The sequence below is a fragment of the Lithobates pipiens genome, unplaced genomic scaffold, assembly GCF_037356315.1.
Source record: "Lithobates pipiens isolate NorthernLeopardFrog02 unplaced genomic scaffold, aLitPip1_a1.2 Scaffold_16, whole genome shotgun sequence".
Lineage (NCBI taxonomy): Eukaryota > Metazoa > Chordata > Amphibia > Anura > Ranidae > Lithobates > Lithobates pipiens.
In genome coordinates, this window is record NW_027507748.1 from 623,803,014 (window position 1) to 623,829,794 (window position 26,781).

The 26,781-nt window shown below is 45.0% G+C and overlaps 1 protein-coding gene across 1 annotated transcript in view; it reads left to right on the plus strand.

Annotated features, from left to right (window-relative positions):
- The window catches only part of BRCA2 (BRCA2 DNA repair associated), a 105,572-nt gene that overhangs the window by 5,918 nt on the left and 72,873 nt on the right, over window positions 1-26,781 (plus strand). Inside the window, exons 2-8 of the mRNA XM_077484110.1 lie at window positions 5,028-5,279; window positions 7,113-7,206; window positions 10,293-10,378; window positions 10,461-10,501; window positions 11,828-11,933; window positions 12,847-12,902; window positions 23,896-24,004. Of these exons, the coding sequence (XP_077340236.1) occupies window positions 5,028-5,279; window positions 7,113-7,206; window positions 10,293-10,378; window positions 10,461-10,501; window positions 11,828-11,933; window positions 12,847-12,902; window positions 23,896-24,004 (744 nt within the window). The remainder of the gene's footprint in view (window positions 1-5,027; window positions 5,280-7,112; window positions 7,207-10,292; window positions 10,379-10,460; window positions 10,502-11,827; window positions 11,934-12,846; window positions 12,903-23,895; window positions 24,005-26,781) is intronic.

Sequence of the window (26,781 nt, forward strand, 5' to 3'; positions counted from 1 at the left end):
ACACCTGTTGGTAGGACTTGCTCCCTTCAGTACTTGGTTCTGCTTCGAGGGACACTTCCACAGCTGCCTCACACTATAGAAACACACGTTCTGATGTTGTCCAGCCCCTTGGTAACCCACCCACTCTCTGTTATTGGGTAGCAACCATTCAGCCTAGCAGCAAACTCTATCTCTCTGTACAGGAACAGGAAGGGAGGAGTTATGTCATCACCCACCCTCTTCTTGTTTACAGAGGCAGGAGAGGATCACGGCGGTGCTGCATAATGATAAAAGACAGCCGGGAGCAGGAGTGTCAGTGTGGCCAGCTGTCAGACTGTTCCCACTGTGCTGAGCAGTTTCCCGCCCACTCCCCCCCCCCATCCTGGCACCGTAAGGCGCATACTGCTTCAAACCCCACTGCCGGAGGGGAGGAGATGCCCCGCCCCCAGCACATCCGTTATTAATTTTCAGGTCAGAGCATTTTTCGCGAGTACCGACACTCGTGAAAATGCCTATTATCGGTGCATCACTACTTTAGATGTCTTTCAATATCTCTTTCCATCTTTTTAAAGTTTCATTACCTTGTTATGCAGGTCTTTTGACAGTTCTTTCCTGTACCCCGTGGCTCACTATCTAGCCTTCTAAGTGCATCCACATGAGAGCTAACAAACTCATTGACAATTTATACACAGACACTAAGTGCAATTTAAAAAAAACATGTGGAAAATTAAAGTGGTTGTTAAGTCACATAATCTCATATATGTATCCTCTCTGTTTTATGAAGATGTAAAGTACTGTGTCTTTTTTTTTTTTTTTTTATTCCAATCCTAAATACCTTTTTTCACACTGCAGCTCTGCAGTCACATGACCCCCCCCCCCCCTTTGCTTTCCTTCCCCGATCTAAGGAAAGCAGCGGGACGGGCTGAGATCCCCCTCTGACATCAACCAGCCAGCAGACGGAGGTCACATAACTGCAGAGCGGTCCTGTGAAAGAAGATATTTCGGATTATAAAAAAACTGACACACAGTACTTTAGATCATTCTAAAATAGATGATGCAAGCAATGGCTTTATGTATTGTAGTGGAAATAGCAGCTAGAAGAAGATCAGCTCTCACTACACAGACTGAGCTGACAGGCAGAGAGGGAGGGGAAAAGGGAGAGACTGCAGGCTGATGGAGACATGTAAACTGACCACAGTATCATGGATCAGCAGCCATGAATACTGTGGTCATTTTCCAAAGGGCGACACAGGAACAGGCAGGATCAACCAGGTTTTTTTTTTTTTTTTTTTTTTGGGTTACAACTGCTTTAACCTTTTAATGTGTAATTAAAGTCTATTTTTTTTCCCCTTTAAAAATAACAAACATGTTATACTCGCCTGCTCTGTGTAATAGTACTGCACAGAGTAGCCCAGATCCTTCTTTTCTCTGGTCCCTTTTTGCTGCCCCTGGCCCCTCCCTCCTGTTGAATGCCCCCACAGCAAGCAGTTTGCTACGGGGGCACCCGAGCCGAGTGGCAGCGTCATGTGTACATTCAGACATGGAGTCGCCGTTCCGCCCCTTTTCTCTTGATTGGCTAACTGACTTTGACAGCAGCGGGAGCCAGTGGCTTCGATGCTGTGTCTCAGCCAATCAAGGAGGGAGAGTGCCGGGTGGCCGAGGCACTTGTGCCTATTACTGGATAGAGATTGAGCTTGGGTAAGTATTAGGGGGGGCTGCTGCACACTGAAGGTTTTTTATCTTCATGCATGAAGATAAAAAAAAAAAAAACACCTTCCTTTACAACCACTTTAACTGAAATTTAACTTGTGTGTGTGCCACCTTGTGTGTCGGTACCGAACATGTCAGGGCATGCAAACTTTTTATCAGGCCCAATTTTGATGATTTCTGTGATCATTATTATTTGAAAAGGAGCCAAACAACTATGTGCTTAATAAATGGCTGATCCTGTCCTTAACCGCTTGCTGACTGGCTCACGCCGATATATGTCGGCAGGAGGGCACTACAGGCATATTAACGTACCTGTATGTTGCTCTTTAAGAAGCGGCTTGCACGTGCCATGAACTCCGTGAGTGTGATCGCCGGTCACACGAACTCTATGTCCACGGGCATACCTGCGATCGTCTCAGAGAGAAGGAAAGGGGAAATGCTGATTTAAACAAGCATTTGCCTAGTGACACTGATCACCGCTCCCTGTAATCGGAAGCAGTGATAAGTGTCGTGTCACACATAGCCCCTGCAGCACCCCCTAGCGATTAACCCCTTCACTGGCAGTCACATTTACACAGTAATCAATGCATTTTTAATCGCTGTATAAATGTGAATGGTCCAAAAATAGCGCCAAAAGTGTCCAATCTGTCGCCGCCAATACTAGTAAAAAAAAAATTATTAAAAATGCCATAAAACTATCCCCTTTTGTAGATGCTAGCTCCGGAGTGGCGACCATCTTGGTGCACCCGTTGGCCATTTACAATGTGATCGCTCCGTCAAATGCTGGAGCGATCACTTGTAAACAAACCGGCGTCATGATGATGCTGGTTCCTCTCTCCCCTCTGTGTACAGAATTGTACAGTGGAGGGGAGAGATCGGATGGCAGCAGCACTGTGGGCTGCATCTGTAGTGCCCACAGCACTGCTCTGTGACAATTGCAGTCACAGCTGTCCCGCCATACCCTGGCAATACTGTGCCAATACTCTGCCATACTGTGCCAATGCTCTGCCATACCGTGCCAATGCTCTGTAATACCCTGCAATACCGTGCCAGTACTCTGCAATACCCTGCCTATACCCTGCCAATATTACAGTGGGGAGATTGTGGATATTACAGTGGGGACTATATGGTGGTGGAATTTTCACAGGTTTTTGCAAATTCTATTATTTGCTGATCCGATCCGTGACTTTTATCCGAGGATCGATCCGAGTCTTTTGATCCGTTGCACCCCTAGTATCGGCACTGGAGAGGATACAGGGAGTGGCGATTTCGGCACTGCAGGAACTTCACACAACAATAAATGCCTTTCCATATCCACCCTGCGTATAATTGTTCTTTTACAAAGGTGGCAGTGATAATGTCTCACTGGCTGGCATGGAAGCCTGCAACAGCATAAGATTTTGTCTGTAATAGAAATAACATTAATTTTATTCATACATTTTTTCCTAAACGTATTCTGCTACGTGTTTGTAAAACAAAGAAAAATACCAATAAGTGTATATTGATTGGTTTGCTTGAAAGATATCGTGCCTACAAAGTATGGGATAGGTACTAGAATTTTTTAATTTGTTTTATACTACAAATGGCAGAGATAAACGACTTCTAGTGGGACTGTGATAGTGCGATCTGACAATAACTGCATCTGGGGGGGAACTAAAAATATGATACTGGCAGTTAGGCATGTTCGCAAACGGCACGTGCAGAGCCCACCAGGAAGTTGGCACGGCGGAGCAATAATCACAACCAGTGAGACATTGTCCCAATGTGCGGCTGCAGAGATCGGGAAATGTCTCACAGCTTGTGATTAGCGATTCCCAGTGCCGACTTCCTGGCTGACTCTGCACGTACTGTTTGCGAACACGCCTGAGCTCATCCTTAAAGTGGTTGTAAACCCTTACAAACCACTTTGACCTACAGGTAAGCCTAGATTAAGGCTTACCTGTAGGTCCAAGCAATATCTCCTAAACCTATATGGTTTAGGAGATATTTGCCCGAAAACGGGCACCGCTGTCTACGGCGCATGCGCGTAGCCAGCGGCGCACTGAGCGCGGCAGTTCCAAGAATGGAGCTGCCGCATTTGTCGACTCCCGTGCGCATGCGCGGGAGTGACGTCATCGCGGCTTCGCCGAATGACAGCGGCGGAGCTGCGAGACGCCACCAGCAAGATGGATGCGGCGGACTACAGGGGACAGCGGCGACTTCGCTGGCTCCTGTGTCAGGTAAGTGACACATAATGGGCTACTATGCGATGCATAGTAGTCTATTATGCTTTACCTTTGCAGGGAAAAAAGAGGAAGTAAACTCATCAGGGTTTACTTCCTCTTTAAAGCTCAGTAAAAAAAAAAAAAAAAAAAGGGGGGAGTGGAGGTCACATGCTTCCTGTCATTGGTGGATCTCCACTCTGCAGCCAGACCCCCTTGTATTTATCTGACGCAACGTCATTGTTTATATTTTAGCAAAAAAATGCTTAATATATTGTGCCCTAAAATTAACCTTAGTGTTTTTTTTTTTTTTTTACTGAAAATATTAATTTGACAAACTTGTGCTAATATTGTGTGACTTAAAGGGATTGTAAAGGTAAATGTTTTTTCACCTTAATGCATTCTATGCATTAAGGTGAAAAAACATCTGACAGTGCCTGCGCCCCCCAGTCCCCCTGTTTTACTTACCTCACCCCTCGAAAGTCCTGCACTCGTCCCCCAACGTCCTTTCCACCGTTCAGCCTGGCCGCTGATTGGCTGGTGTGGATGGATGGAAAGCAGCACAGCCATTGGCTCACGCTGCTGTCAATCACATACACTGATGCGGAGCACCAGGGGGGGCGGGGCCATGTGATACAGCGAGCAGCTATAGCCGCCGGCTGTATCACGGGAGTGCGCCCGCAGATGCTTCTCACCATTCGAGGGAGCTCTCGTGAACGTGAGAAGCACCTGTGGGAGGAAGCCAAGACAGCCGATAAGGGACCCCAGAAGAGCAGGTTCAGGGCCACTCTGTGCAAAACAAGCTGCACAGTGGAGGTAAGTATAACATGTTTGTTATTTTAAATAAAAAAAAAAAAAAAATAATCACTTTACAATTCCTTTAAATTGCCACCACCTCCATTTTATTCTCCAATGTCTCTGCTTTCAAATAATATACTTCTAAGGGGTTTTACCTAATCTTTATGTCTAAAAGGTGCACTTTTAGCATGTGCGCAGCATCGGCTCTGGCAGCGAAAGGGTGTAAAACTTTGGATGGTAGTGTGTATTTTCTTCTACTTTTTTTTAATTTAATTTATTATTATTTTTTGTGCTATCATAATGTTTTTCTCTTTTATAATGTTGCAATCTTTCTTACAGATTTGGGTCCCATCAGTGTGAACTGGTTTGAGGAGCTCACTGCGGAAGCTGTACAGAGGCAGTCCAGGCTGTGTGTAGATGAAGAGAAAGGAGTGGAAGGACTGGATGACAGCCTTTTTAAGACCCCGAAACGCAAATGGCCCATTGACAGCCAGCTTGACTCTACACCAATCATATTTAAAGAGCAAAGCCTTTGTTCACCCCTTTTCTTTTCACCAACCAGGGATTTCCCTAAAAATCAACCTGTGGCAAGTAAGAGGCTTTTGCTGGTTTCTTGCTGGAATTGCTTTTCTCTTATACAAGTCAGTAGGAATGCAGAAGAAGCTGGAAACGGGGACATGCAGCTTAGACAGGCCATAGATGACATGTTTTTTCTTTCCTGCAATCACGGGTTACAAGAATGAAAATCACTCGATTACCCATCAACACAGCCAGCGCTTATGGGGGGGATCCCTCCTGCAGAGCTGTTGTGTTCTCCCGGCAGGGAGAGGGGCGCAGGGGAGCTGTCCCTGATGGGAGAACACAGTGAATATTGCTAGCAGCTATAGCTGCTGCCAATAATTGAATGTAAAAATCCAACATTTTGGTTGTACCCAAGTCCATTGATGGCTCTGCGTGGGTGCAAACAGCCTGCCCATAGATGGTTTGACTCTCAGCTGGTCCCTGCTGAACTACCCAAGATTCAAACCATCTATGATCGGCTTTAGAGGCATATGCAGTTCAAATAACCTGTCGCTGAATCTTTTTCTTGCATTAAATGTAAGCACAACAGCCCATGCAAATGAATGGACTGCCATGCCTGCGCAAACATGGCCTGCAATATTGTGAACATAGTCTTAAAGTGAATGGGTGGGCTTGATTTGTTAATAGATCGATTTGCCAGTTTTCCTTGCTGTCCACGGTATTCATAGAATTTTTTGTCAACACCAAAGTTGAAGGTTATCATGCCTTTCCTGTCCTGTTTCCTCTCTAGATAGATTTCACATCCATAGAGAGTGAAAAAAAAAAATACCATAGCCTGGACAATTCAGACTTTTGTGCTTGGTCAAACTTTTGAAGATCTTTCATCCTTGCTCTTCCATTGACCAGACTACATCATATTTCTGCCGGAGACAGAAGATGTCTTCTTGATATAAAGCTGAAGTCCCATCTTTTCATTACAATCTTTCTGTTTGAGGCCCATGCCATTTCTAGCTATGAGCTTAGACTCAGGCCACCAGTCTAGAAAATCCTTTCACCTGCTTCTCTCTTTATATGTTCAGAATATACTCTAGGTTGAATAAGTATGGTATAGACCAGTGGTGGCGAACCTTGGCACCCAAGTTGTTTTAGAACTACATTTCCCATGATGCTCATGCACTCTGCAGTATGGGAAATGTAGTTCCAATACATCTGGGATGTAGGATTGAGCTCTGGCGTGTTCGCATACTCCACGTGCAGAGCCCGCCAGGAAGTCGGGCGCTGTGCTAATCACAGGCAGTGAGACATTTCCCGATCTCTGCAGCCGTGCATTGGTGCAACGTCTCACTGCCTGTAATTAGCGCAGCACTGCGCCGACTTCCTGGCGGGCTCTGCACGTGGAGTATGCGAACACGCTTGAGCTTATCCATACTGGGGTGCCAAGGTTTGCCATCACTGGCATAGACGAAGATCAGGTTAGTGCACATAAGATACTACAGCCTCTCCTCCCTCCCCCCTTTTTTAATAACGCAAAACAATTGATAGTATTAAAGTGGTACTAAAGTCAAAACATTCTTTACCTTAATGCCATTCAAACTGCAACGGGGCCGAAAGCTAAAAATTGGCATGGGCAGGAAGGGAATAAAAGTGCCCAGTAGGCAAGTGGTGAAGGTACATGGCTGAATGATCCAGTGGATGACAAGAACAGTTGCCCCATAATCATCTTGCATATCTCTCTCATGTACTTCTCCCTTGAAATTCCTTCTCTCATACCTTTTTGGGCCCAGAACTGTATGTACCATGTGCTTATTTACTTAGGCCTAAGTGACACGCCCTATTCTTCTATATTGTGTATATAAATAAATACCTCCCCTCTTCCTTTTTTATTTTATTGTTTTTAAATAGAAAATGTCAGAAGTAAAACAGAAAAAAGTCCCGGAGATGCAACACAGTGTCTTCGTGATGAAGTCTTTGGTACTTCAAAGCAGTGTCATAACAGGTAATGCTTTCTGACAATTTGTATAAGTTAGTATGGATTCTAGACTCTGTTACTATGGGGTTTTGTAGCTACCACGTCATTCACTAGTGCATAAGATTCAACTATGTTGTCATAGTACACAAGTACACAAATTATCTTATAAAGTTGCAAATCTAAAGTTTATTGTGTTGGTATAAAATAGTTACGGGTACGTTTTTGTATTAATGCAATGACAAACAAGCCTCATTTAGAGCAACTTAGTTGAGCCAAAAAGTGTGAGTGGAATCAAAAGCTTACACCACACCACATAGATAATTTTTCCTTTTTTTAAAAGTATGTAAACCCAACATTTCTTATTCCTGATATATGCCTGCTGCAGCATGTACTTGTATGAGAAAGTATCCTGTTCTCTTTGTTTAGCTTTTTTTGTGTGAAATCCCTCATGTTCCTACCGGTCTCTCTGCATTGCTATTAAAAACTGACCACACTGAGCAGTGTAATGCAGCTCAATTAGTTCTTTAGCTAAACTGGGAACTCAGCCTGCTTTCCTCCAATTACCAGTCTTGTCCTGACAACTACCCCCCGCACAGCCTTTCACTGGGATGATTAGTGCCCTGCTGTTTCTCCTCCCCAATTCTTATGCAGCTGAGAACATAGGGGAATGTGAGCTTTTATAAAAAGGGTAAAAAAGCTACAGTAATACCTTGGAGTATGAGCATAATTCGTTCCAGAAGAATGCTTGTAATCTAAAGCACTCGTATATCAAAGCAAGTTTCCCCATAAGAAATAATAGAAACTCAGATAATCCGTTCCACAGCCACTGCTTGTCTATGCAGTACCGCATGTGGCCAGAGGTGCGAGGGCTCTGGAGATGCTCAGAGACCACTGGGGAATGGAGTGCCCCCGCATCTCTGGCCAAATGTGATATTGCACACCCCAACGACTTGAATCCTGCTCGTCTTGTGAGACAACGCTCGCAAAGCGAGTCAGTATTAAAAAAAAAAAAAGATGGCTCTTATTGTGAAACACTCGTAAACCACGTTAGGCCTCATGTACACAGCTGCTGGTAAATGGAGTTGGGCATTTTTTTTCAACTGCTCCTGAACTCTCCTCTGTGATTAGTACATATGGGTCATTTACAGTTGTTTCTAGGCAGTTGAGTTTAGAGGCTTTTTTTGGAATGCAGAAAAATTGGTTTAGAAACGGAGTTTAGAGGCATTTCAAGCGCCAAGCGCTTCTAAACGGCGTAACTCATGCTTAGCCGCAGTTCTTTTACAGGCGGTTTTCATTTTTGGCTAGTTTTGAAGAAAAGATTTTGCGCTTTTTTTTTAAATTTTTTTTTTTTTTACTTTTCTAAACGCAAAAGCAGCTAAACGTGGCAAAACATGGGTTACTATCTGTCAAGTTAAATCGTTCAGGAGAGGTTGTAAAAACGTCCCGTGTACATGAAGCCTTACTTGCAATCCGAGGTTCCACTGCATTTATAATGTTTTTGATATCTATACACACATTTTGCCTTTCGTTGCTATTTTAAACAGAATGCGTTGTTTTAGGCCTCATGTACACTGCAGCTGCTAAATTCACGTTTTAGGAGCAGTAGTGCGTTTTTTTCAGCAGCCCCTGAGCTCTCCTCTGTTATCTTATCAGTACATGTACACAGTCATTTATAGGAGTTTAGAGGCGGTTGAGTTTACTGACGTTTTTTTTGAAAGCAGATAAATTGCGTTCAGGACTGTAGTTTACTGATATTTCAAAAGCCAAATACTTGTAACCACGTGTAAACATTAAGATACAATGTTAAGCCACGTCAAGCATTTGATTTGGACATAAAAAAAAAAAGATTCCCTATGAGAGCCATCTTAACTGATCCAACTTTGAGCCCATTGATTTCAATAGAAGTTGCATCATCATAATCTTGTATGGATCTTAAAAGGGAACCCCACGTCAAAATGGGGGGAAAGAAATGGCGTGACCATACCAGGCCAAATGCCCTCAACATGAGGGGTGTGGGTGCTTTGGGCCAGGGAGGGCTCCATGCCCCCCACCCCAAAGGACCCTGTCCCCATGTTGACTCAAAGGGCCTGGTATGGATCTTGGGGGGGGGGGGGGGGTACTAAACTCACATTAACGCCAATGCAAAAAGCTACTGGCTTTGCAGCTCATTTTTTCTAACGCCCGTGTACATGAGGCCTTACAAGGTGAGGGTTTACAATAGCTTTAAATGCTACCTGTTCTCTTCCTTTGCTAATGCTGCACACAGTTTGTAGTGATGAGTAATGTTAATACATTTTATTTTTAAAATCTATTTCTTAGTGGTCACATAACTGCACAACTCTGAATTCACTTAAAACCTACTTATTAAATATCCTTTCCTTTTTCTTTAACCCTCTTTGTACAGCTAAATAGAAGACGATCAATAAAAAATTGCTGACCCTAAAGACTCATGTATTGTACAGCTTATAAACTTCAGTTTAGGAGCTTTGGCAAAAAATAAAAAAAAATAAACGCCAAAAGCACCTAAACTCAAATCCATAAAACCTGTGTGTCCGTGCACACACTTTTTTTTTTTTTTTTTTTTTTTATACAAGAGTTCAGAAGCTGCTGTGGTTAGGTCATGCTTCCCATGACTGCCGCACTGAATTGAATATCTTCCAGTATGTGAAGGATTCTCTCATCTATATACATATTGGAGAGCTTGGCATATACTGTGATAAGCAGTAGGTCTGACTTATGTTATGCCACCGCCATTATAAACAGTTTTTATTGAGAGTGGGGGGTAGACTCGGAGATATATACGGTATATTAAATACCACAGGCCAAGGAGTTAATGAAATTCAACTCACAAATGTCAATTGGAAGTCGTCAGTCATTTTCCAATATGTAGCTGCCATTGTGTAGTATCACCAAATATGTTTTTAAGTGCCTGCCTCTGCATAGTTTCTGAAAGTCTGGCAAGTGTGAAAGAAAGCTTTAATTTAGTCTGGCAGATGTATGATAAACGTAAGAGCTATTACAGGTGCCTTCTTTAATATTCAGCAAACTACCATTTTTATTCAGTCCTTTGTAGCCCAGCATTTCTAATTTAAATTTTATCCTGATGTTTTCAGTCCTAGTGTTATGGGGGAGATGTTTAAGACTCCCTTTTGGGATAAAAAGTACACCCACAGAACACTCCAGCGAGATGGGAAAAATGGTAAGTAGTGCTTTCTGTTCTTCAGCTGGTAAAAGTCTATCTTGGTGCACAGTCTCTAATGTATCAATTCTATGCCTTTCAGATGTGTTTGATAGCCTGTGTTGCACACCAAAATTTATTGGGGTGAGTGTTTTTTTTTTCTACTGGGAAGGGGGGCATTTTTACTTCCAACATTAATTTCATGTGCTGGGATGCCCTTCTGCTGCAAGCTGTCACTGTAATTTCATCAATAATCATGCCCCAGGATTTGTTTTCATGGTTAGGGTTGACTATACCGACCTGCCTATACCAGTTATTAGCTTTTCATTTTATGAACCAGATACTAACAATTTTAACCTTGTCCTGTAGCCCCACCTTTCTTGTCAGCTTTTCCTTGTTACTGGCTCTCTGCTAACATATATTGTATTTCAGACATGCTGCCGCCTTTAGATTCTTCTTAGCTGACTAAAGCTGCTTATTAGAGTCAAGGCACTTGTATAAGTCTTGTGTGTCTAACTCGACCCTTCCTGCTTGGTCAGTGTTCTTGGCACCCAGTTTCTATCTTCTTGAGTTACCTCCCCCCCCCCCCCCAATTATATGAAACCTAGCTAACAGAACCTCAGTTTCTCTCACCTCCCTTACCAAACCCCTGTCCTTATTCCCCCCCCCCCTGCCTTTCCAATTACCACTACTTTCCTTTTACTCTAATACCCTCTTTACTTCTTTCCCCACCCATTACTTTCTTACCTCTCTACCTCCTACTTTTTTTTTTTTTCTCTATGTTCTTCCTCCCCTTCCACCACTTTTTTTTTTCTTCCTCTCCCTTCTCCTTTCGTTTCTTCTTTTGTTTCTTTCCTTCCAATACGCTGCTGTAGTTGCCACTGGATTCCAATTGTTCACAAGTTGCTCACCTCGTACTGGACCCCACATCCATCCTTGAATGCTTTCCTCACAATGGCGTTGATATTGAAAAACAGGGATGAAGTGTCATCTTCCTGATGGTTCCTTTCTCCACATAATGGTAGATCTGCCTGGATAGCCATTTCTTGGCACTCGCCTATCATTTGAGCCCTACTAGGGCATTCAATCCCTGTAGACTCTTGGGTAGCTCATTTTGTGGGGGGGGGGGTGGGGAGGGGCAGGGGCCATGGGGACCATAGGAAAACCCCACTTTCCCCTTTGGAAAACTGATATCCTGCAACTACCATTGTATGTTTCTATAAAAAATGTAATGGAGTTTTTTTCCCAGAATCTTACCTCGATGGATGAAGCATCAGTCCAATGCTGCATTTGTCCCCCCTGGCTCACTTGGAGCTGTCTGTCTGCTCTGAACCCCCTTTCTATATTTTATTAGGGATGTGGCACCATTAAAGTAACCAGACTGGGATAATAAATATATAATATATAATATTTTTGTAATCTGCTGGAATATAAGTAGGGAGAAACCTGTTTATTGAACTTTTTTTTTAGAACACAACCTCAAGGTGTATATCAGAAAGTCTTGGTGCAGAAGCAGACCCTGAGATGTCCTGGTCAAGCTCTTTAGCAACACCACCCTCTCCAACAGTGATAATTGGTAAGCCTTTACTTTTACTAAAGTAAAAACTCTATGGCCATTTCACACAGTAACAGACAGCTGCTGCACACTAATCCACAGCGGTACTAATTTGACACTTCGTTTTACGTCCCTGTAGAGCAGCACGGTGCGGTGTGCTGCAGGACAGTTGCATGCGATCCAGGTCAGAACACTGTTCTAAAATGCAGCATGCCTGCATTTTATTGCAAATCACAACAGCGTAGCTTCAGGCTAGTTTGCAGTGTGAATAGGGCACACAGAAATCAATGGTCCTAGAGGTGACTAGTTCTCTTCCGGTGTAGAAAAATGATGGTCACCATATTATGAGTAAAATGGCCCTTTGGAATATTTGTTTGTTATTGTGTTCCTTGACTTTGTCCTTTCCTGTTTCCTGAATTAAAAAGTTTGATTGTTCATATATGAAAAAATGTGGCTTTTACGTTTGTTTTTTTTGTTTTGTTTTTTTCTGTAGCCATTTAGATTCCAGAACTGATGCCCGTGATTTACCTGATTCTAGAACAGCCTTTTTCATCTAGGGTTCATTTACAAATTGCTAGGGTATTCCTTGAGCAATTTTTGCCTCCATGCTACATTACCATAAAACCTATTTTTTAGTGATCTGTCTTTCTTCCTACTTACCATCAATATAAGGGACATTCTTGCTACTGATCACCAATGTAAGAAACATTCTTCCCCCTAGCCACCAGTGTAATGGGGCACTGCACTAACCACCAATGTAATGGAGTGCTACAATTTTCATGTTGTAGGCTGTTCTAGAAGGTAATTGGAAATGAATGTGGACTACTACTCTTGAACTCTCTATTTCTGCTTTATGAATATTTTCTTTCTTTATCTTTTTGAAAGTCATCAGTAATTTTTTTTTCCCTCCTTTTTTTTTTTTTTTTTTTTTTAGCTCAAGCTAATGATGAGACTTCTAAAATAAGGCCCTTTGATAATAAAGATGCAGTGGTGAGTTACTTTATTACTCTGTAGACTGTAAAGTCTTGTCTTAATCCTTCTACTAGGGACCCAGGTTGTTTATAGTCTAACCAGTTTGCTTCTCTGTATAACAAATGACTGTGAGCCTTACTAAGGGATCTAGTTATAAAGCAGTGGATGTGATTTTCACCAAACATTTAGTGGTGAGGAATCGGTCATATTGGCTTCACACTGCTGCACTGCAGTTTGGTCGCAGCAGGTTTACCTGCATCTTTCCTACGTTTTACTCGTGGTTTTAGCTGCTGTTCCATAGACTTTCTAATCTATTGTACATTTTCTGAAAGAGATGCAGCATGACTTTTGTTGTGCTTTCAGAAAACTCATGACCTAATAGTCTATGCCAGCCCTCAAAAATTCCACTCACCTGCTCGCATTTTGCAAATGGATTTAGAGGGCTGGTGAGTGTAGGCTGCCTGGGAGAAAGGGGGGGGGTGAGCACCACCGACCGTCGGGTTGTATGGGAGTACTTCCCTCAGCGCTCGTGGAGGGGAAGAGAGGACAGCAGGCGACCGGATTATCAGGGTACGAGAAACAACACTAGTGGCTTTCATTTCAATAGCAGAGTGTTGCCCGCACTCGCTGTCACACACAGCCCCGCCCCTGGTCCCAGGACATTAATAGACAGGTCACCCAGGACGTATGACGTGTATCAAAATTCCTCGGCCAGCAGGGGGGGCTGTATGCGACGTTGAGCGGCGGAAACGCTCTGCTACTGAAATGAAAGCTGTTCCAGTGCTGTCCCTCGGTGCCCTGATCATCCAGCCGGCAATCCTCTTCCTCTACTCTCTTCCTTTGCCTGGTGGGCACAGTGAGGCTGCCTGGTGGGCACAGGGAGGCAGCATGATGGGCACGGGCAGGCTGCATTGGTGGGCAGGCTGCGTTGGTGGGCACAGGTGAGGCTGCATTGATGTGCACAGGTGAGGCTGCATTTATGGGCATGGATAAAGTTGTTAAATGTTTTATGCAGAATTAAGTTCTAAAAAAAATATTAAGTGTAATTTCATGAGATAATTTACGAGGGAGTGTTTAGGGGCGGGCAGGATATGGGTTGGGCGGGGAAACTGGTGGCGGGTAACCCCTGAGGCCTGGCTAGTATCTCAGGACTTGAAATTTTGAACCCTGGTCTATGCGGTCACAGGTAAAAAAGCACAAAACGGCTTATACCCTCACACTGCAGTCAAACCACAGCACAGCAGTGTGAAGCCAGTCTCGCTGTCCTTTAAAACGTAGGCACCTGGAATAATTGAATTTTATAAATGTCTGATATACAGTTATGTAAATGTGAAAAAGCCATATCCAGGAAAGCCTTTCTCTTAAACATTTGGCCAGTCATCATATAACAAAGGCAAATGCTGCTTGACATTATACTTTTAGTGGTGCATAATACACAAAGCTTCGGAAAGACCAATATAGTGCCATGTAAGCACCTGTAGAGGGGATCCCAAAAGCGGCATCAAAGCTTTTCAGTGAATCATTTGGCAAAAGAGCTACTGATGTTTAGACTACTAGAAAGGCGATTCTTTCTCGGTTAGGCTTCACATGTTGTCATCTCTTCCCATGTTATCAAAATGGAAATGTGTTATTGTCTGTGCCACACCATTAATCACAAACCCCAGCTGCGGTATCAATAAATACCCCCTGATATCTAAAGTACAAAATTAATAAAATAAAATACAGCACTAATTCACTACCCATTAACATTATATTTGTGCATTATTCCTTTAAACTAAAATGCTATAATGAAAAGTGTCTGTACTCCTAAAACATCATATATACATTGTAAATATTTTAATGTGCAAATAGAAACAATCCTGTACAAAATACAAGAAATATTTTTGTGCACAACTCTGCTGAAAGCTGTGCATACACCAGTCAATTCAGTACTATGTGCAGTCCTCCAGTGCATCGCTTCAAAGGTGTAACCTTTAACAACAAACCTTGTGACTTTAGAACCACTTTAAGGCCCTTTTCACACATGCGGATCCCAGGAGGGTCTGTATCCAGCCATCAACTTGCTCAGCGGAGATCGCTCCATTGATCCCCACTGAGCAGGCGGATGACTAGTCTGTCTCTGCACACTGTGCAGGGGATCGGATGAAAACTATTGGGGGATCGGATGAAAACAGACCGTCTATCCGCTTTTCATCCAATCCGCAGACGGATGGAAAAATGTTTTTTCTCTGTCGTCAGTTTTACATCATAGCGGAGACTGATGTCATCGGATGTTCATCCGTCAACATCCACTATCCCATAGGGATACATGTATGTCCGTTTTTTCATCCGAAAACGGACATGCGGTCCGCCCGTGTGAAAGGGGCCTAAGGGTCTTGGTTTTTGGTGAGTGCTCTGAGAACTGGGGAAGGATTCACACAAGATTGACTAAAGGTAGAACGCTGTGAAAGTTGTTGTAAATAGAGGATAGCACTGCATTGTGTTGGTGTATTCATAGTTTTCCGGCTGACTTTTACACAAAGGGACTTTTTATACTTTGCAGAAAATTGTTTGTATTTGTACATTTATATCTTAAGTAATTGGTGCATGGGGGGGCGTGGCCGGATGTGATCGCGGCAGCAAGAACCTCTCCACAGCTCTGCATATCCTGATCTAATCCGCCACCTTGGAGTGTTGTACTCTGCTTCTACTGAGCACCAATGCCTGGGGGAAGGTGAGAGGATCCCGGGCATGCAGCCATCGGCCTCTAAAAAGCTCTGCAAAGCTCAGCGTGAGCAATGCCAGTCCCGCGCCACGAGGGAGGCTGAGAGAGGCTCCGCCTCCGCCATCTTGCCTTCACGAACGGCTGCCCAGCGCGCCAAGCACGTGACAGCAGGGATGGCGCAGCACGGGGAGGCAGCAGAGGAGAGTGCGGACATGCATCCGATGGAGGAGCAGCAACTAGCGGTGGATACTGATGCTATTACCAGACCTATCCTTGAGGCCATTAACACTAGTAAGTCTGAACTGGTGGGGCGCATTGACCACTTCTCCTCAGAGTGCACGTTGATTAGGCATGATCTGGACAAATTCAGGGGCAGGCTCACCGCTGCAGAGGACAGGATCTCCGGGGTGGAAGATGCCGCACACACCCAGGGCAACCATATAGCGGAGCTCCAGGACTTGGTGCGGTCTCTTCAGTGCAGAGCAGATGATGCTGAGGACCACCAAAGGAGAAACAATATCAGTGGTGGGTCTGCCTGAGGGTACTGAAGGGGATAAACCGGTCCTATTTGCGGAGGCACTGTTTAAATCTTTACTTGCCCTGGAAGATCTGCCCCCCACCTATGTAGTGGAAAGAGCGTACAGGGTTCAGAAAGTCCAGGAAGAAGCAGGACCTGCTATATGAAAATGCAAGGCTGATGCTGTTTCCTGACTTTTCGGCTGCCACTCAACAACAACGTCGGCCCTTTAATGATGTCCGCAAAAGGCTCCGTGAAAAGGAGATACAATATAGCATGCTGTACCCGAGCAGGCTCCGGATCCAATACAAGGGCAGCGTGAGATTCTTTGATAACCCTGCTGAGGCTTGTGACTGGATGGACAAGGAACTCTCTTAAGCACACGGATATTTACAGGTGGGGCTGTTCGCCCACTTAATGGTTAACACAAGTTGTGAATGTTCTCTGGTTTCAAAGTTAATGGCACTAGGGTGCAAAGTGCATACCTGAGGGTTGCACAATTCCTGACGGACGGTTGCCACAAGCCCTACTGACTGCTGGACAGCTTTTTCGTGGCCGCACCACTCCAGTATGTATGCAGATCCGATTCGGGACAAAAACAATGCTCAGTGAGGACTTATCTGAAGCCTGCTCTGCAAGCCGCAGACCCACTGGCAAGTGGATGGTATCGTATAAGGGGGTTGATGGCTGAGTGGTGGTACATTCTTTATGGGGTTAAATTACTGTGGCTATCTGCACATGGATGTTGCAGCCCCGGAAACCAGCAATGGCCAGGACCTGTCCGCACATATTCCCGTTGTCACCAGTTGGGGGAAGGGGTAGGGTTTTTCTCATCTATATTGGGTCAATGCTTTTGTTGCCAATTTTTGATTTCCCCCCCCCCCCTCCCCGGCTTGTGACTCCCTTCCCCTGGGTAGTACGCTGACTCCAACACATTACTCCGATGATCGGAGAACAAGGTGGATGAAGGGCCACCAGAGAGGACTCTGCCAGACTTTCGATTGATGTGGTCGGACCGCACCACAAGTTTTTGCAAGTTTGTTTTTGGGACAAAGCTACATATCGGGACTCTTTTTATTTTTTTATTTTTTTATTTTTTTTAAAGGTTACTGGTATAATAGCAGGGGGGTAGGTATATTTTTCACAGCTCAGACACCCATGCCGATATTGCAGCTCCTAGTTAGGGGTGATTTAATTGTTATAATAGTTCTCAAGATTGATGGGGGTATGGTTCCATGTACAGGTACCCATATATTTTGCTATGGTATGAATTTTGTCATGTGGGACAATGGCGGATAAACGAAAGATAATATCGTGGAATATCAGAGGTATGAATCACAAATTTAAGAGGGCCGCTGTATTCCAATATTTAAAACATGCAAAACCGCACATAATTTATTTTCAGGAGACACATCTTGAGGGGGCCAGAGTATTGTCCCTGCGGAAACCGTGGATTCAGAAGGCCCTGCACTCCACGTATTCCACTTTGGCCAGGGGAGTGTCTATGCTTATTAGCAAGGCTATCCCTTGTACAATTCATCAGGTCTTCTCAGACCCTGGGGGGAGATATGCGGCGGTGGTGCTAGATGTATGCTATAGTAGATTGCTACTGGTGAATGTGTATGTGCCTCCTCCGTTACAGGTGCAACTGTTATGACATGTCAGCTCGCTTGGCTCAGTACCTACATCTGCACCTGGTTGTGCTGGGGGATTTCAACACCATCCTGGATCCAGTGTTGGACTCCTCCAACCCGGGCAGGGGTAACTTGACTGAACTGATGGGATGGGCTTCTGTAACGGGGCTGGTGGAGTTGTGGAGATGGAAGCATTCGACTGATAGATGTTATTCTCATGTATCAACGGCACATAGGTCTGCAGCATGAATTGACTTTGCCTTCGGTAATGACAGAATAATGCAATATGTGGAGTGTATTGATTACTTAGCAGGGGGGTTATCAGATCATAATCCTCTGTCCCTCACTCTTTTTTTTCCAACGGGGTTGGGGAGGGGAGGATGGCGGCTCTCGGTGGACTGGCTGCAGAATGAACAGGTGGTGGCTCAACTGGAATCCACCATTCAGTCCTATTGGTCGAAGAATGTGGATACTTCTGAGCCACCGGTGGTATGGGATGCCTTCAAGGCGGTGGTCAGGGGGGGGAATGTATATCAGCCATTAAAATGGCCAGAGTTAATGAAAATGAGGAACTTGACACCTTGAAGCGAGAGGAGAGGGCATGTGCGGAGGCTCATGCGGGATCCCCTACCAGGGCCTCATATGAGAACCTACTTGAAGCCAGACGGCGCCTGACTCTGCATCTCAAGGGGTTAACGAGCTCAGCCCTAACCAAAAAGGCTCATACGGTGTTTGCAGAGGGGGACAAGAATGGTAAGCTCTTGGCTATGTTGGTGGCGGATCACCAGCCTGTTGCACATATACCCGCAATAAAACAGCAGACGGGGGATCTAGTCACTGATCTGTCACTCATAATGCAGGAGTTCATTAATTTCTTTTCAAACTTGTACTCACCCATCTTGCGGTATGACACCGGGGCGCTGGACTCCATGCTAGCAGAACTGCCCATCCCGAAATTATCTGAAGAAGACTGTGTAGCACTTGAGGCAAAAATAACGTTGACAGAGATCCAGACTGCAATTTTTGCTTTCCCACCTAACAAGGCCCCAGGCCCGGATGGTTTGCCGGTAGATTTTTACAAAAGCACATGTGGAACAGTTGGCCCAGAGATTTAATTGATTGCTGGAATATTTCTTAGACAGCTCCTCCCTACCTGACTCGATGCTAGAGGCGTACGTGATACTTTTACTAAAGCCAGGGAAGGACCCGACAGAATGTGCATCTATCGTCATAGCCCTTTTAAACACAGATCTTAAGATCCTAACAAAAATACTAGCTACCAGACTAGCCAAGGTCATCCCAACGATAGTTAACATTGATCAAACAGGGTTTATGCCGGGGAAATCGATGGACACAAACCTGCACAGACTTTTCACCCACTTACAACTCCCACCTGGGGATGACGATCACAGAATAGTGGTTTCCATAGACATAGAGAAGGCATTCGACTCTGTGGACTGGGGGTATATGCTTAGAGTGCTGGAGGTCATGGGTTTCGGGCCGCAGTTCCGACACTGGATATCTATGCATTATAGAACGCCCCATTTAACTGGGTTTGCGGTTATCAAGTTTCTTTGCGGTGGGCAGGGACACCAGACGGGGTTGCCCGCTGTCCCCTTTTTTATTTGCTATAGTAATGGAGCCCCTGGCCATCGCTCTGAGATCTGCAGCAGAGGTCCAAGCAATTAGGGTGGGGTCGGTTTGGGAAACCCTGGCCCTCTATGCAGACGATATGCTCCTGTTTCTTAGTGACCCGAGGGACTCCCTGAAGGCGGTGCTGGCCATCTTCGGAGAAATTTACCACATTCTCGGGACTTCGGGTTAATTTGAGTAAGTCCTCAATCCTACCGCTGCATGTGAAAACCAAGGGAATGGCGGACCCCGATCTACCTTTACAGTGGGTTGAGTCTCTCAAGTATTTAGGAGTACGGATTACTGCGAGTGTGCAGGATTATCTGACATTGAATCTAATTCTTTTTGGTAGCGCTTCTCAAGCAGAAAACACAGGCCTGGGCCAAATTGCCTCTATCACTAATAGGCAGAATTAGTCTGATTGACCGCTTCGCACCCACCCTATAGCCCAAAGATGGCTACAGAGCGGACGCTAACTGCCGGGAGGCCGGCCTCCTGTTTACTTCCGCAATGCGCGCTCCCGCGAGCGCGCATCTGGGAAGTTCTGTGCTGGCCGTGTCCCTCTGACACAGCCAGTCACAGATCGCTGTAAACGGCCAATCACAGCGGCCGTTTACAGCGCAATCGGCCTATCCAATAAGAGATGATCTCATATGTAATCATATGAGATCATCTCTCAGCGCCGCTCTCCCTCCTCACACAGACAGCGTGTGAGAAGGGACAGAAGAACGGCTGCAGCGGCCGTAAGTAAAAAAAAAAAAAAAGTACCATCCTCGCCCAGTGCCATCCTCCCCAGTGCTACCTGCCCCTAGTGCCACCTGTTAGTGCTATCTGTCCCCAGTGCCACCTGTTGTCAGTGCCACGTATCAGTGCCATTTGTCATCAGTGCCACCTATCAGTGTCACGTGCCATCTGTTGTCAGTGTCACGTGTCATCAATGCCACTTATCAGTGCCATCTATCATCGGTGCCACGTATTAGTGCCATCTGTCGGTGCCACGTATTCCACGTATTAGTGCCATCTGTCATCAGTGCCACTTATAAGTGCCATCTGTCATCAGTGCCACATATTAGTGCCATCTGTCGTCAGTGTCACGTGTCATTATCCTGGTGCTCCAGTGCCTTCAAAAGTGTAATAGGTAGTCAACAAGTTAGATGCGTAATTTATGCTCCTAGAACACGTGATGGCGCTCCCTGCATGTTGGGCCTCTCTATGTGGCCAGGCTGTGAAAAAGTCCCTCACATGTGGTATTGTAATACTCAGGAGGAGTAGCAGAATTTTTTTGGGTTGTCATTTGTGGTATACACATGCCATGTGAGAGAAATAACCTATTACAATGACAATTTTGTGAAAAAAATAAATGAAAAATCTTAATTTTGCAAAGAATAGTGGGAAAAAAATTACAACATCAAAAAGCTCACTATGCCTCTTACTAAATACCTCTTCCAAAAAGGGGTCATTTGGGGGTTATTTGTACTTTCCCGACTTTCTCGGTCGCAAGAAGTGAGATAGTCCACCAGTACATCAGATGTGATCAATTTTGTATGATTCGCACCACAGCTTGTAGACTCTCTAACTTTTACCAAAGATATGTAGCAGCATAAATTGGGGCCAAAATTTATGAAGAAAAATTTTAAATTTTGCATAATTTTGTCACAGAAACAAAGAAATATGCGTTTTTTTTCAAAATTTTCGGTCTTTTTTCATTTATAGCGCAAAAAATAAAAACCCCAGAGGTGACCAAATACCACCAAAAGAAAGTTCTATTTGTGGTAAAAAAAGGACAAAAAATTCATTTGAGTACAGTATTACATAACTGAGTAATTGTCATTCAAAGTGTGAGAGCACCGAAAGCTGAAAATTGGTCTGGGCAGGAAGGGTGTTTAAGTGCCCAGTAAGCAAGTGGTTAAAATTAAACTCTTACCGGTAATCCTCTACTTTCTTAGACATGCACCGGTCTGGATACCAAAATCATTCTTCAAACAATTAGATGGTATTATTGGTACATTTCTATGGGCACCAAAACTGCCTAGGATAGGACTTAAAGTACTTCAAGAACCGGGCGACCGGGGAGGATTGGCATTACTGGATTGGCTCAAATACTACCTTGCAGGCCAAATGGTGTTTATGCGTAGATGGCTGCTTTCGGATGATGGGGACGCAGCCACGGTGTTGGAAGCTGCCCATCTGGGATCCTACCAAAGTTTGCATTTGGCTCTATTTCGGGGTGCCAAATTGGACTTACCCATGACAGTGACGATGAAGGCCACCATTAGGGCATGGGAAATGGCAATCAAATTAGCATCCCCCAGCTATATAGGTCTGTCTGCGTCTACCCCCCTATGGATGAATCATAAACTGACCCACTTTTATGGCTTACTTGATCCCATGACGTGGGCGGTGAAAGGTGTCAAGACACTTGGGGACATCACAAACTGGGGAGAATTTCAGACCTTTTCCCAATTACAGATAAGACATGACCTTCCAAATTCTTATTTTTTTCGGTTTTTCCAGCTCCGCCACGCATATCAAGGGCAGTTTGGTGAGTTGAAGGTGGAATCTTTGCCTTCGACACTTGAATCGCTGTTGTCGGTGGTGGACCTGCCTAAAACACTTTCAGTGACTTATAAGGAACTTTTCAAAAGCACACCGAGGGCAGTAGCCAGCTGTAGGAGTACATGGGAAGCTGAAGTCCCAGAGATACAGGGCGAGGACTGGGACGATCTCTGGACCCAGACTTTTAAACATTTAGCCAGGGATAGACTGATTCAGTTTAAATTTCTGCATAGAAGCTACTATAGACTGGCCAGGATTGCCAAAATATATGCCACGGAAGCGGCGGAATGTTGGAGATGCTCTTTTTCTCCAGCGGACGCTAACCATATTTTCTGGCACTGTCCTCATATCCAAAGCTTTTGGAAGGAGGTCGCAACATGTATCTCAGATGTGTTGGGGATCCCTATCCCTTTGTCAATACGGGTCTGTTTGTTGGGTTTAGTGGAAGAGGTGGTTCCTTCAAGGGCACTGAGAACGCTGCTCACTGTTCTTCTATTTTATGGCAAGAAGGCCATACTGTTTAAGTAGAAGTGTAGACAAGCCCCCGAAATCAGTTTTTGGAAGAGTCTGATCAATTCCATGTTGCCGTATTCTAAAACATACAGAGCAAGAGGATGTGGGAAAAAGTTTGACAAGGTTTGGAAGGCTTGGTACGAATCGGTTAATACAGTAGTCTGAGATGGAACCTTGAGGTCATGGGAAGACACCTGGGGCTGAGACCAAGGGATGCACAGATGTATAGTAACGCCGAGGTAATTCCAGGTGTACCTTGATAGGCTACACGACTTAATAGGAAATTGAAAAGTGGAACCTGAAGACCAAATGGGGAATCTCCTGCAGGGAACTTGCACTCTGGGAGGGAAGTCTGAGCCGTGACAAAGGTGGGGGAGGGGGAGGGGATTTTTTATTTTTTTGGGGGGGGGGGGGGGTTTTGGTTGGGGAATGTGGGTAATTTGTTAGGCCCTGCGAGGCAGAGTGGCTGGGTGTCTGTTATGTTGACAGGGCCCAGCAGCTGTTGTAATGTTTTTTTTTTACAAAAATATGCAATAAACAGAAATTAAAAAAAAAAGTAATTGGTGCATGCACTGCTTCCAGGGACTTGGCACAAAAAACACATTGTATAAATGATGTGTTAAGAAGCCTTAGGAGCACAGACACTTTTAATTATAGCATTTTAGTTGAAATGGATAGTACGCATTATAATGCGCATGGATAACTAAGTAGCGCTGTATTGTTTTTATAAATCATGTTATCAAGATACAGTGTGTACCTGTGTATGTATACTAGGTAGAAAAACTCTCATTATATGGTCTTAAAGCGGAGCTCCACCCTAAAGTGGAACTTCCGCTCATCGGAACACTCCCCCCCTACGGTGCCACAATTGGCACCTTTCGGGGGGGGGGGGGGGGATGCAGATATCTGTATAATACAGGTATTTTCACCCACTTCCGGGTATAGATAGCCGCAGAATCTGCGGGTATTTACGCCACTTCCTGTCCCTTCCCCGCTGCCTGCTGGGAAACGCAAAGGTCCCAGAGACAGCAGGGACCATCCGTATTGCACAGCGCAACGCAACTCGCGCATGCACAGTAGGGAACCGGGAAGTGAAGCCACAAGTCTTCACTTCCTGATTCCCATAGCGAAGATGGTGGCGGCAGCACCCGAGATCCAAGTGACAAGTAGGCTTCGGGTTCCCAACATCGCGGGCGCACTGGACAGGTGAGTTTTAAAAGTCAGCAGCTGCAGTATTTGTAGCTGCCGACTTAAAGCAGAAGTTCCGCCATTTTTTTTTTTTTTTTTTAAGTGTCAGTACTCATTGATTTCTTTCTGTATGCTCACATTCCCTATTTTTGGGTTTTGTTTTATGGTCAACAATCTCTGTGAATTTGATGTGAATGAAATTATGATTACTGCAGTTTCCTCACTGATGGAGATCTGTTTAATCCTATTCATTTCTTTATCTGACAGATTGTGCAAAGCCTATTTTCTAAGCTTTGTAATGATGCAGAGATTATGGCTGCACCAACTGAACCTAAGGTTGACAAGGAATTCCAAATGAAGGTTGATGACCACTTGGGTAAGGAAAGAAATTAGACTCGTGATCATGGCAAATTATTTAATAATCGTGTTTATATATAGAGTATGCAGCATTCCATTAACAGTAAAACCCAGACAGAAAACTTCAAGAATGTTAGTTTTTTTTTTTTTTAAGATGGCCATACATACAGTGGATATAAAAAGTCTACACACAACTGTTAAAATGTCAGGTTTCTGTGATGTAAAAAAAATGAGACGAAGATAAATAATTTTGGAGCCTTTGCCATCTCTAGTGTGACCTATAAATTGTACAACTCAATTGAAAAACAAACTGAAATCTTTTGGGGGGGGGGGGGGGGAGTAAAAATGAAAAAAAAAAAATGTGGTTGCATAAGTGTGCACACCCTCTTATAACTGGGGATGTAGCTGCGTTCAGATTTAGGCAATCACATTCAAACTCATGTTAAATAGGAGTCAGTACACACCATCATTTAACGTGCCTCTGATTAACCCCAAATAAAGTTCAGCTGTTCTAATAGGTCTTTCCTGACATTTTCTTAGACCCCTTTCACACTGGGTCGTTTTGCAAGCGTTATTGCGCTAAAAATAGTGCCTTCAAACCGACCTGAAACAGCCTCTGCTGTGTCTCCAGGGTGAAAGCCCCGAGGGCTTTCACAAATGGAGTGGTGCGCTAGCAGGACGGTAAAAAAAAAGTCCTGCTAGCAGCATCTTTGGAGTGATGTGTGTATACTGCTCCTCCACCGCTCCTACCCATTGAAATCAATGGGGCACCGCGGGTATACCGCGCTTTGCGGTGGTTTTTAACCTTTTCTCGGCCGCTAGCAGGGGGTAAAACCGTCCCACTAATGGCTGAATAGCACCACAAATCCGATGGTAAAGAGACGCTAAAGATAGCGGAGCTTTACTGCCGACGCACCTCCTGCCCCAGTGTGAAAGGGGCCTTAGTCACATCCTACAGCAAAAGCCATGGTACCCAGAGCGCTTCCAAAGCATCGGATGGATCTCATTGTTAAAAGGTATCAGTCAGGAGAAGGGTACAAAAGAATTTCCAAGGTATTAGATATACCATGGAAGACAGCAAAGACGGTCATCGTGTGGAGAAAATATGGCACAGCAGTAACGTTACCAAGAACTGGACGGCCCTCCAAAATTGATGAAAACTGGTCAGGGAGGCTGCCAAGAAGCCTACAGCAACATTAAAGGAACTGTAGGAATATCTGGCAAGTACTGGCTATGTGGTACATGTGATAATAATCTCCCGTATTCCTCAAATTTCTGGACTATGGGGTAGAGTAGCAAGATATGGAAGCCTTTTCTTACGAAGAAAAACATCCAAGCCTCACTAAACTTTGTAAAAACACATCTGAAGGCTCCCAAAAGCATGTGGGAAAATGTGTTATGGTCGGATGAAACCAAGGTTGAACTTTTTGGCCATAATTCCAAAAATAGCATTTTTATAAGGGCTTACCTGTAAAATCCTTTTCTTGGAGTACATCATGGGACACATAGCACTATAGTAATTACTATGTGGCTCCAGGTGATGGACACTGGCACACCCTAAACAGGAAGTTGCCTCCCTATATAACTCCTCCCATATTGGGAGCACCTCAGTTTTTGTAGCAAAGCAATATACCCCAGAAAAAGAGGGGATGGACCTCTGTGCCCCATGATATACGCCAAGAAAAGGATTTTACAGGTAAGCTGTTATAAAAATCCTATTTCTCTTACGTTCACTGACTGACACAGCTCTTCTCTTAGACCATCAGCTTGTTATGCCACCTTCAGGAGAGGACTAGGCAGAACTTGTTAAAATGTTATAATAAAACTAGAAACTTTCTAGTTCTGCCCAAGGGGTAGTCCCTTAACCCCTCAGCCTGCTACTGCAGCCTCAGTTTTTTCTCGCCTAGCCAGTGAGCGTGCGCAGACCAGAGCTCTGCGCTGGGTCGGCCACGACATGCCCCCAGCTCCAGGGGCGGCCGGTGGGCGTAATGCCATGGGGCACACACATGAATGGGCTACTGATGTCTGCGTGACATTGTGCCGGCCAGCAGCCATCCCGTACTGATTGGAGAGTGGGTCTTTGATGGAATGTCTCCCAGCTCTTCAGGACTGGTAAGTACAACTCTCCCTGCCTTGGTGGGGCTGAGCAGCTGGGCATTCCCTGGGAGGTTGATTTGGGGGTCCCTTACCTCCCTCTTTTCTCTCCCTGTCCCTATCTTCCCTCTCCCCCTTCCCTGTGGGGGATACTGAATGGGCTGCTGAGTGGTGTGTGCCATAGACAGGGGCTCCCAGGGGGGGGCTCTTACCTGGGGGGGACTGCGCTGGATAGCTGTACCCTGGATGTGTTTAGGTCTCTCCCCTGAGGTGTCTGGAGGCTGTGTCTGCTGATCGCTGTAGCGCTGTTTTACCGCCGTTTCTCTGCCTTTTTTTTCACCGTTCTTCATTGCATACAGTGCTCAGCGGCCATTTTTGGTGTGACCAAGGAGCAGCATGCTCTGTCTCCATTTTCCTGTAGTCCGGTGGCAATTTTCCCTGTGATTATGTCCTTTATACTGCACGCTTGGCAGCCATTTTGCTGAAGCCTGAACATGTTTTTCAGCTTCAGCGCTGTTCCGAAGAGTTCAGCACAGCTCGGTTTGGTCTCTTATGCATCTGGGAGCTGACACAGGCACACCTAGCTGGAAGGCGCTGAACTCGGTAAGGGTGGTGAGTCCTGCGGGAGGAGCCCCTCAGCCAGCAGCACTTAGGAGGGTGGGACCATCACTGTCCTAAATCCCCAACAGGTGGCAGACAGGG